The sequence below is a fragment of the Capricornis sumatraensis genome, chromosome 23, assembly GCF_032405125.1.
Source record: "Capricornis sumatraensis isolate serow.1 chromosome 23, serow.2, whole genome shotgun sequence".
Lineage (NCBI taxonomy): Eukaryota > Metazoa > Chordata > Mammalia > Artiodactyla > Bovidae > Capricornis > Capricornis sumatraensis.
Genome location: NC_091091.1, coordinates 42,814,293 through 42,826,493, shown reverse-complemented (window position 1 = coordinate 42,826,493; position 12,201 = coordinate 42,814,293). Strand labels below are relative to the sequence as shown.

Sequence of the window (12,201 nt, the reverse complement as noted above, 5' to 3'; positions counted from 1 at the left end):
GGAAGGAAAAGTTATGACCAACCTACACAGCATATTAAAAAGCAGAGACATCACTTTGTCAACAAAGGTCCGTCTAGTCAAGGCTATGGTTTTTCCAGTGGTCATGTATGGATGTGAGAGATGGACTGTGAAGAAAGCTGAGTGCCGAAGAATGGATGCTTTTGAACTGTGGTGTTGGAGAAGACTCTTGAGAGTCCCTTGGACTGCAAGGAGATCCAACAAGTCCATCCTAAAGGAGATCAGTCCTGGGTGTTCATTGGAAGGACTGATGTTGAAGCTGAAACTCTAATACTTTGGCCACCTGATGCCAAGAGCTGACTCATTTGAGAAGGCTCTGATGCTGGGAAAGATTGAGGGCAGGAGGAGAAGGGGACGACAGAGGATGAGATGGTTGGATGGCATCACTAACTCAATGGACATGAGTTTGGGTGGACTCTGGGAGTTGGTGATGGACAGGGAGGCCTGGCGTGCTGGGGTTCATGGGGTCACAAAGAGTCAGACACGACTGAGCGACTGAACTGAGCTGAGTAATTAGTGGTGCTATGTTGTTGTCTTAAACAGAAAAGTCAACACTGTAGCTACTTTTCTCCTGAAAACATCCTACATTTAGACAAGATCAGATCCATTTAGACAAGACAGATCAGAACAACTCATGTCAACTCACCTTTTCAGTAGCTAGCTTGGGCAAATAGGTAGCCTTCTGTTCTTCGGTTCCAAATTTTCCAATTATCCTGTTAATTAATGTGTTCTGAATGTCACATACCAGAGCCACAGATGCATCAACTTTGGCTAACTCCTCTATCACTAGGACAGAGGAAAAAAATGAAGCTCCTGTTCCTCCATATTTTGTGTCAATTTCAATACCCATCAACTAAAGGAAAAAGAAGGAAACATACATTAAGAAAGCTATTTTTTATATGGGACAATTTCTTGCAAGAAAGAGTTCAAAAATAATTTGTAACTATGTAAGTTCTTAATTTTTAAATTCTGTATATATCTCTTATTTTTATTTGGTATGGCTCTATCCCTCTAAGTAACAGAAATAAATCTATAACAGAAATATATATTTTCAAAGGATAAAATGACATGCTGGAACTATCAATTATTTGCTTTGGGGATCTAAAAAACAAAAATAAGAGAGGTAAAATGTTTTAAAAGATACTGAAATGGAATAGTAATAAAATATGTAATAAGGAAACTGGAGAAAGCAGTGAATATCTCCAGTCTCATTGAGCAGAATCTCTTTGAGTCAGTCCCCTCCACCTTGACCCTTTAAACTGAGACAATAATTGAATAAATAACTGAATGGCCATTCCTTTTGGGGCCATTTCAGCAAGTCCAGATGGTTAGCAGACCACATGTGGTAGTGTTTCCTAGAATCACACAAGACAAGGCCCAGCTGCCTGGTAATCATGGTCAAAACTGATCGAGGCTTTTCAGTAACTGCTTGACTGTTCAATAACCAGTCCTCAGCCTGGAACATGAAACATCCACAATATTCTGTTTTTTAAGTGTCCTCGTTTCAGAAAGAGAATGTGTGCATATGTAATTCAAGACCCAAAACTGTGTATTCGCTGATTTCTCTTCACATAGAATAAATCTTCTGCCCTTTACTAAGGGGGAAAAGGAGAAGGAAATGGCAACCCATTCCAGGCTTGCCTGGGAAATCCCATGGACAGAGGAGCCTGGTAGACTATGGCCCAAGGGGTCACAAGAGTCAGACATGACTTAGCAACTAAACAACAACATGCAAATCCCAGAGTTCCCAAATATTAACTTTTATATTCAGCATCTGCATAGACTTACTTAACATACTTGGTTGCCTTATGGCCATCAGAATTCTTTCATGCTCACCTATCTTTAGTTTGCTTCCTGATATTTGTGGCTTGCATCAGCAATTCCCACCTTACTGTGACATTAGAACATTATTTCAGTGGGTTAATTCTACTTTATTAAAATTTAATGGAGTAAATAGCATACTTACTTAATACATCATTGGGCTTCCCTTGTGGCTCAGCTGGTAAAGAATCCACCTGCAATGCAGGAGACCTGGGTTCGATCTGTGGGTTGGGAAGATCCCCTGGAGAAGGGAAAGGCCACCCACTCCAGGATTCTGGCCTGGAGAATTCCATGGACTTTATAGTCCATGGGGTTGCAAAGAGTCGGACATGACTGAGTGACTTTCACTTCACTCACTTAAGAGGGGGAAAAAAGACACAAAGCTGTGACCAGGCAAAGAGGAATGCTTCTCTCTGCCCTCTCCAGGTAGTAGGGAGTTGCATGCGCTACAGCCAGGGTATGGCTGTTATGTTTTTAGCTGATGACAAACTTAGCTGATAGGAAGTGAGAACCACAAGGGGGAAGATAGAAAGGCTGAGCAAACCAGCAATGATGTTCTATGAGGAAGAATTTAGGACTGGGAGGTGCCTGAAGGCTGACGGAGGCATGAGAATATCGGACTATCGTATCTTTAACAGCTGTCAAGAGACATTGCTTCTCTAAAAAGGTCACCGATGGACATATTTGTCAGTTATCTTGGCGGGTGACCTCTGTAGAGGTCAGAAGTTAGGAGTCACGTGAGGCTGAGAATAGCTGATCCAAGATGTGAAATGAAGCAGACCCCCCCAAGGGGTGTGTGACAAGCAGGCAGGAGTGACTGTGACGTGGCAGGCAACCTGTCGCTTCAAATGACGCTGCCTGCAAGAACTACCCCCTCGCGAGAGTGAAGCTCAAAGTGCGGGACCCCAAGACCTCTCAGAGAAGTCTTGAGGTTTTGTAAATGGACCTGGCTGAGAAATGGATGCTTTCTGAACCATTGTGACTTCACATAAGATTCTATTTTCCCAACAGTTTCACTGCTAAAAGAAAATTGAAAAACTACTATTGTATGGTATTAAAAAAAAAAAAGGTAGTATTATTTGAACAGTAAGAAATAAAAAAATTACTGGAAAAGGCTAATTTTCAAACAGGATAACTGGTTAAGATTTAAGCCAATGGCTCTGAACTAACAGGGACTATTAGTTCTGGGACAGCCTTGTGTGCTAACTTGCTAAGTGTCCGACTCTGTGCGACTCCATGGACAGTAGCCCACCAGGCTCCTATGTCCACGGGATTCTCCAGGCAAGGAGTGGGTTGCCATGCCCTCTCCGGGCGATCTTCCCAATCCAGGGATAGAACCTGCATCTCTGCCTGGGGTAGCCTTGCATGTGTGTGCTTAGTTGCTCAGTCATGTCCCACTCTGGGTGACCCCATGGACTGTAGCCCAGCAGGCTCTTCGGGGATTCTACAGGCAAGAATACTGGAGTGGGTTGCCATGCCTTCCTCCAGGGTATCTTCCCGACTCAGGGATTGAACCCAGGCCTTCCACACTGCAGGCAGATTCTTTACCAGCTGAGCTACCATGGATAGCCTTAGTATTGGGGCGGGGGGAAACAAAAACTTCCCACCTATACAGAAGGGAGAGACGAAGAGTCTGGTGATTCTGAAATGTTCTCCATGGGGTTCCCATGATGATAACCTCTCCCTATATTCACAGTCAGAACATTTCTATTTTTATCCATTTTATATACTGTGCTTCTATTAAAGCACAATTAAAAAGTTGGAAATTGGTTGCCTGGGTTAAATTTGATGGATTTCAGATACGAACCTCTTGCTTTTAGGTTTCCTACATACACAGAGAGTCAGGTAGATGCTCTGGTATGAAGTTTTACTAAAGCAAGGTTTTGTAATCTTGGCGTTACTGAGCTGGATGATTCTGTGTCTCAGCAGCCCATCCTGTGCACTCTGCGATGTTCGGCCTGCATCTTACTGGACGTCAGTTGCACACCTAGCGGTGACTACCACATCTTCAGATATTGCCAGATGTCCTCTGGGGAACAAAAATAGCCCCCAGTTGAATACCACTGGTCTGAAGAAATCACTCTTGCTTCTAACCTTTTACTTACAAGGCACCGGTATTTCTAATTTTAAAAGTTAACTTGACTAAAAAAATTTTTTTAACTAGGCTCTCAATCTGAAAGAGCAGTCACATAATTCTGACTAGGAAATTATGCCATCATTATCATTTCTAAATTTAAAAGTATACATACATTTTAACACTGGAAGGTATTTATGAAAGTTTGAAATTAGAATAATTATTAATTATATACCCCTTGTTGAAATAATCCTTGTATTATGGATTTTTCCATTTTTGAATCTTCATCCATTTTTGAAACAAAAGGAGCAACTTGTTCCTGGGCAAATTTTTTAACTGTAGGGGAAAAAAAATACTAATAAGTCTTTATTTTATATATCTGGCACGTATTAATTTAAAAAAAAAAGAAAAAAGGAAGACTTAAAATTAATGACAAAAATTCCACTCACAAACTTAGGAGAACACCTCCCCAAGTCCTGTCACAGGCCGTGTGATCTCATACCAAAGGCCACGTCGTGACCCGGGGAGAACTCTGGTGAACCCAGGTTCACTCACCTGCGCTCTTTATCATCATCTCCTCATCCGTAAATGTTTGCAGAGGGGTGAGAGGTAGTCCATTGCTTGTCGCTTTGAGCTGAGCTTCTGACTGAGAAGAATTTAGGGCATGAGGAGGAGTTTTCCAGGAAGACAGGCAGCTTGGGAAGTTTCTTCGTAGCTGTGGGAACAGTCGCCATTGAGTAAGGAATACACGCACGCGCGCGAGGGCAGAAAAGCACGTCGAGAGGAGGGAGCGTCAGCTGCTTTGGGAGTTACCTTTACAAACCCACCCCTCATAACTTCTTTCAGCGGATAAGGGAGATTGGTCTGGCGCGTTAAGATTCACCATCCTGTGACCAAAAACCCAAGCTGCGTTACCTGGGAAGGAGCCGTTCTAAAGGAATACGTCTCCCCACATAATTACTTCTTACCTTCGAGGAAACAGAACGTTCCAGGTGGAACTCATTCTTCAAATGACACGTTTCTGTAACTTCTTGGCTAGGAAAACCGGACTCTAACAGTACTGACTACAGTGAAGAGAATTCTCTCGTGGGGCAGGGATGTGTGAGGGCCCGGGGACAGCTGAGGGAGCCTAGCGTCCCAGCTGCCCTGCCTGGCTGCAAGGAGCTCTGCTTCTTGGGTTTCTGTGGCCAGTGTTTTTTTTTCCCTTCAGCTTCTCATTAATTAGTACCAGAAGATACAGGTTAAGAAAACGGGCTCCAGAGTCCGAAAGAACTAGTGTCAGTCTGGCTGCTTACTATGTGATCGTGAAGTGAAAAGTGAAAGTCGTTCAGTCATGTCCAACTCTTTGTGAGCCCATGGACTATACAGTCCGTGGAATTCTCCAGGACAGAATACTGGAGTGGGTTGCCTTTCCCTTCTCCAGGGGATCTTCCTAACCCAGGGACTGAACTCAGGTCCCCTGAATTGCAGGCAGATTCTTTACCAGCTGAGCCACAGGGAAGCCTAAGGATACTGCGTTGGGTAGCCTATCCCTTCTCCAGCAGATCTTCCTGACCCAGGAATCGAACTGGGGTCTCCTGCATTGCAGATGGATCTTGGGTGGGTGGTTTTTAACCTCTCTGTTAAAATCTCTCAGTCTTAGTTTCCTTCCTTATAAAAATGAGGAAATAACCTTTGGAAAATAAGGATAATAACCGTGTGGAAGCAATCCACATCAAGGGTTTAACATGGGACCCACTGTATAGTAGGAGTTCAACAAATGGTAATGACTAACTCTGCTCTGAGCCCTAAGAACACAGCAGTGGTGGTCTAAGAGAAGCAGTTAGGGTTGTAACTCAATGAAACTGCAAGGCTAGCTCCTCCTGCCATTAGTGTGTCCCCCTGTCATAGGGTCCCAAGTTCTTCAACAACAAATCCATTGTTGACCAGAAACAGAGAGAGACCATCTGATTTCAATGAAAAGAAGAGAGGGACACCATCTGATCTCAAATGCTTGTTGTAAGTCTGTTCTCTGTGTCTGCATCTCCATTGCTGTCCTGCAAGTAGGTTCATCAGTGAAGTGAAAGTGAAGTGAAGTCGCTCAGTCGTGTCTGACTCTTTGCGACCCCATGGACTGTAGCCTACCAGGCTCCTCTGTCCATGGAATTTTCCAGGCAAGAGTACTGGAGTGGGTTGCCATTTCCTCCAGGGGATCTTCCCGACCCAGGGATCAAACCCGGGTCTCCTGCATTGCAGGCAGATGCTTTACCATCTGAGCCACCAGGTTCATCAGTACCATCTTTCAATATTCCATATGCATGTGTTAAGAGGGCAGAACGAATTGAGAGAATAGCATGGAAACAGATACATTACCATCAGTAAGATAAACAGCAGAGGGAGCTCAACCCAGTGCTCTGTGACCACCTAGAGGGGTGGGGTGGGGTGGGAGGTGGGAGAGCAGTTCAGGAGGGAGGGGACATATGTATACCTGTGGCTGATTCATGTTGATGTATGGGACTTTGGCCACCTCATGCAAAGAGTTGACTCATTGGAAAAGACTCTGATGCTGGGAAGGATTGGGGGCAGGAGGAGAAGGGGACGACCGAGGATGAGATGGCTGGATGGCATCACGAACTCGATGGACGTGAGTCTGAGTGAGCTCCGGGAGATGGTGATGAACAGGGAGGCCTGGCGTGGTGCGATTCATGGGGTCGCAAAGAGTCGGACACGACTGAGCGACTGAACTGAACTGAATTGAACAAAATATTATAAAGTAATTACCCTCCAATTAAAAAAAAGTGAAGAAAAAAAAGAGTACATAGGATATCTGGTATCACCTCTACCTGGGAAGAACCCAGAAAATGCTAGGCAGATGGAGGTAAAGAGGATGAGAAGGAGCACAGACAACAGTGGCTTGGGATGCAGGGAATCCGACCTCAGGTGTAGGGGTATTAAAAGATAGGTAGTTAAATAAATGGGTAAGTGTAAATTGCATACATGAAAAAATTATATGAAAATGCCATTCAACCACACACAATTACACAGCATGAATTATATTGCTATGTAAATTAAACCTCAGTGAAGCTGTTAAAAAAAATTAGTGTTTTCCTTTCAGCCGACAAAAATTAACAATATACTCAAGATCTGCCAAATGCCTGCGAGCACATTGGGACAGAGTTCACCAGTTTTGAGAAGCTGAGGGCACCGTCAGGACAAGACAGAGTTCATGGAACAGGAAAGAAACAAAGTCAAGCTTTGCAAAATTAAAAAGCAAATGTAAAGTTGAGGGAAAAAAAAAAAGCAAATTAGGCAATATGACTAAGCCCACAAGGCATAGCCAGCCCCCATTAAACATACAGAGGAAGGAGCAGCACTTTCACCAAAAACAAACAAACAAAACCCAGGGGACCAAATTCTTCTTAAAACCTGGAGAGAGGGGTCTCTCCAAGACCACCCATTGTCAAAAGGGAAGGGCTCCTATAGAGGACATTTGACCACCCCTATTGCTGTCAAACTGCAGGGGATATCTAGTTGGGTACACTTGTCCAGACTAAAGCTTTTGCCCTCAGAAACCCTGCGGGTCACAACAGAAAATAGTATACCTGTAAGCCAGAAGAAGTTCTGAGATACCTGTTCAAAAGACAGGCACCATCAGACAGCTAAGTAAGATGATTTAGTGGGTTGGCTCCTATTTGAAGACTTACAGGAAGTTGGAAACGCTCTTGTTCCCTTGGCTGACGTGGTTCTTGACAATTGTCTGACTCTTGATACTCTTCTGGGAGAACAACTACTTCCTGCTGCACTTGGATCAATGTGCCAGAACAGATAAAAGTTAATATTAAGGAAATACAAGCCTAGGTTGTATATTGTCACCCTGCTTATTTAACTTATATGCAGAGTACGTCATGCGAAACGCTGGGCTGGAAGAAGCACAAGCTGGAAACAAGATGGCCGGGAGAAATATCAATAATTTCAGATATGCAGATGACACCACCCTTATGGCAGAAAGCAAAGAGGAACTAAAGAGCCTCTTGATATCAGAAAGTGAAAGAGGGGAGTGAAACTCAACATTCAGAAAACTAAGATCATGGCATCTGGTCCTATCACTTCATGGCAAATAGATGGGGAAACAATGGAAACAGTCAGAGACTTTATTTTCTTGGGTTCCAAAATCACTGCAGATGGTGACTGCAGCCATGAAATTAAAAGACACTTGCCCCTTGGAAAAAAAGCTATGACCAACCTAGACAGTATATTAAAAAGCAGAGACATTACTTTGCCAACAAAGGTCCATCTAGTCAAAGCTATGGTTTTTTCAGTAGTCATGTATGGATGTCAGAGTTGGACTATAAAGAAAGCTAAATGCTGAAGAACTGATGCTTCTGAACTGTGGTTTTAGAGAAGACTCTCAAGAGTCCCTTGGACTGCAAGGAGATCAAGCCAGTCCATCCTACAGGAAATCAGTCCTGAATATTCATTGGAAGGACTGATGCTGAAGCTGAAACTCCAATACTTTGGCCACCTGATGCAAAGAACTGAGTCATTGGAAAAGACCCTGATGCTGGGAAAGATTGAATGTGGGAGGAGAAGGGGACAACAGGGGATGAGATGCTTGGATGGTATCACCAACTTGATGGACAGGAGTTTGAGTAAGCTCCAGGAATTGGTGATGGACAGGGAGGCCTGGCAATCCATGGGGTTGCAAAGAGTCAGACATGACTGAGCAACTGAACTGAACTGCACTGCACAAGCCCAGGCAGAGAGGCTTCAACTGAACAAGGCCAGGTGATATTGCCTCCCTTATCAACATTAAGGAAGACCAAAGTTAACCAGGTTCCTTCTCTTTCTAGGTCTTTCAATGGCTATTGCTCTCCTTTACATCCCTTGCTTGTTTAACCTTTTGGTTAAGTTTGTGTCCTTTTGGCTCCAACAGCTTGATGTAAGGCTCATGGTGGCTCAAGGAACGCAGCCCATTCCAGTGGAGAGTGGCCCAGGTCCCTACAGGTCCTTGGAACAGTCAGAGAGGGACTTCTATATCTCTAGGGTCTATAATCCCTGTCTAGTAGGAGGAAGTTGCAGAAGAAGAGACCTTCAACATCTTAGGAACAACAATGTAGAGTCTCTCAGTGGGGAATGAGACAGGTCTGGGATCTGGGACCCTTTGCTGCACTGCTGCAAAGCTTATACCTGAACAACCTCTCCTCCAGCAATAAAATACAAAGAAACTATATGGGATGAAAAATAACTGCCTGCATTTAGCAGTTAGGGCAGATTCTGGGCAAAAGATACAAACAGACCAAAAAACCCAACTGCCATGTCTGAAGAGCCTGGAGCAAAAGCATGCCACAGCACACACCACCACCTAAGGGGTGGGCAGACCACCTAAGCAAGCTACCCTCCTACCTGACCCCTGGATACATCCCTACCCTTTCCCATATAAGGAACAAGCTCAGCCTTTCTTGGGGTGCAGAGCAAGCAAGGGAACCTGTTGATTTGTTCTCATATACCCCCAACCTGCAGGAGTCCCAATAAAGCCTGGCCTGAAAAAAAAAAGAAAAGCATATGTAGTAATATATTGCAATATATTTTCTTAATAGCTTTGACTGCTCACTGAAAACCTTATTGATAAAAAGAGGAAAAGAGAAACAAGAGTCATCATGTCTGACATCACTGTTAATCTCGCCTACATAGGGGTTAGTCTTTGCAGTTCTGTGCCTAAGAGTACATGCGGTCTGCTCTGGGTTCTCCTGGGGAAAAGAAATACTGGCCAGTCAGGGGGAAAAAAATGTGTCCATCTCAATTTTTCTAGCTGATTCTGTTTTGAGAATTAGGAGACAGATAATTCAGGGCAAAGTTGCATGGACCTTTTTTTTGTCTCATTAAAAGACAGAGCTGAGACATGAAGACTTGGGACTAGATAAAAGGCAGGGCGAAGACACTGCTTTCTGACTGTTGAAACAGACAACAAGAATGAAAACAGAGGACAAGATGGAGTGAAGTAAGAAATGCAAATATGAAGGGGCTCCCCACTCGACCTCTGGGGGGTGGGGCAGGGGAGTGTTGCTAAGCAGCAGAAGGAGAAAGAGTGATCAGCAGTAGCAGGCACAAGGAGGGAAGAAGAGTGGGAGAAGGGGAGCTGGAGGCGAGTGTGCGTGCCCTTCTGGTCAGTGGCTGGATGGGGCCCTCAATCTATATTCGAATGAATGAAAGAATGGACCAAGCTACGTTCTCCACAAAATGCTCTGGAATCTTGCCTATTACATGTCAAAAGCTGTAATACACTGCCCACATTTCTTATTTCTAGGGGAGATTTGCTTCACTAAACCCACTACAGAACTCACTGTACCCATCACCTTTCTACCAAAGCTGCTCTTCAGCAGAAAACCCAGCACTGAGAAACTTAAGATGCCAGGGGGTCTTACTGCATCCAATTTTCCCCGCTGACACAATTGTGACCCCCTTAGTCTCAGTATTGCTACTGATAAAGTATATGACTATCCAACCCATAGCAGTTACTTTAGACATAAGATAACAGGGGCAAACGTACTTTTAAGAAGTGGTGTACGAGTATAGGAGATTACTGAAGATATTCATCATAAAATAGTGGCTGTATATGCTAAGTGAGTGGAATCCATTATAAACCAAAGCATTGAAAGATAACACCTCTCCTTTTGGGCAAAAAAAAAAAAAAAAGATTTCCTTTTAATACAGCAGTTCTTAATAAAGGAGATGTCTCCTTGCCTTGCCTTTAACAGCTCAGCCCAAGGTTTCCACGATGATTTTCAACTGCCCCCTGCCCTTCAGTGTTGACCTCAGCCTCTGCAATTTGGTGTCTACTCCATCAAAATGATTTTCCACGGTTATAACCCATTGTACCACATCATCACATTTTTTTGTATAGAGCAGCAATTGCTAGCTGAACGGAATAATGGTTATTTATGCCTTGCCAAATACTTTTCGAAGCTTGAGTCTGATCTGTTTCCTACTCAACCGCCCAGAGTTCTGCTGTGCTCAGAAGTACTAATGATCAAATCTGGGGTCTGCAGGCTCCTACAGGCAGAACAACAAGCCCCATGAAACATAGATGGGGGGAAAACTCTATTTTATTTCACTAACCTCTAACTGGAATATTAGAGACTATGCTAATATTTGATTCAGTTCAGTTCAGTCGCTCACTAGTGTCTGACTCTTTGCGACCCCATGAATCATAGCACGCCAGGTAATGCTAATCAAAGAAATCCACATTCTTTGATCATGAATGTTGGCAACAAGTTACAGTTGTTATCATCTGTGACTGTCACCAAAATAAATCACAGATACCTTTACATCAGTTGAAATATCGTTGGGAGCTCATCACCACTTCAAAATTATAGTTGTTATCCAAACTTCTGTCAGGTCTTACTTAAGAAGCACATATTCTTGTATCACAACATAAGGTATACGTATCACTTTTATGGTAACTGATTTCCTTTATGATCCTATATATTTTATGCATTTTAAAACATTTTGAGAAAAGGTCTATAAACGCAACTACATTTCTGTCTACCTTCCACAAACAGCACAAAAATGCTTAAGAAGGCCCAACTGCTGAGCGTTCTGGTGAAACTTGTTTAACTCACTGAGGGAATCGCAGGCCTTCTCTGCTACGTTCTAGCTAACAAAGTGGTTTTGGACACATCCTTCAAGTGTTTCGGTCAAGAAGCTTTCACACATCTGAAAGGTAAAAAGGAAGACAGAGGAGAGGTCTTTTCCAAGGACACGATCGGATACAACAAGACCTTGCACCCCCGTAGACAGCGGTTCCCTCCACTGTGCCTCCCTGACTCTCCTCCCTGCACATGTGCAAGAATCTTTTTTTTTTTTTAATTCCATTAAGCGTCAGACTTCACAACAGTTCATTCCAGCCAGTTTTTCTTGTATTAACTTCTGACAATGAGAAACCTGGCTATGGGCTCATAATCTAGGATGAATTTGCTTACTCAAACGTAGCACATACATGAAATCATTTCAGAACACACTACACCGTGAGAATCAAATTAATCAAGGTGCTTGAGTCCAGTTCTGTCTTTAGCCCCATGTACCCAGTCAAAGCCTTTGACTGTGTGGATCACAACAAACTGTGGAAAATTCTGAAAGAGATGGGAATACCAGACCACCTAACCTGCCTCTTGAGAAACCTATATGCAGGTCAGGAAGCAACAGTTAGAACTGGACATGGAACAACAGACTGGTTCCAAATAGGAAAAGGAGTACATCAAGGCTGTATATTGTCACCCTGCTTATTTAACTTATATGCAGAGTACATCATG

General features: G+C 43.5%; 1 protein-coding gene across 2 annotated transcripts in view; it reads right to left on the bottom strand.

Moving 5' to 3' along the window:
- The window catches only part of ACADSB (acyl-CoA dehydrogenase short/branched chain), a 34,476-nt gene that overhangs the window by 15,976 nt on the left and 6,299 nt on the right, over positions 1-12,201 (bottom strand). For both annotated transcript variants that reach the window (XM_068961254.1, XM_068961253.1), the window contains exons 2-4: positions 4,469-4,628; positions 4,149-4,249; positions 665-871 (exon numbers count right to left, since the gene is read on the bottom strand). In XM_068961254.1, the coding sequence (XP_068817355.1) occupies positions 665-871; positions 4,149-4,249; positions 4,469-4,487 (327 nt within the window). In that variant the 5' untranslated portion in view covers positions 4,488-4,628. The remainder of the gene's footprint in view (positions 1-664; positions 872-4,148; positions 4,250-4,468; positions 4,629-12,201) is intronic.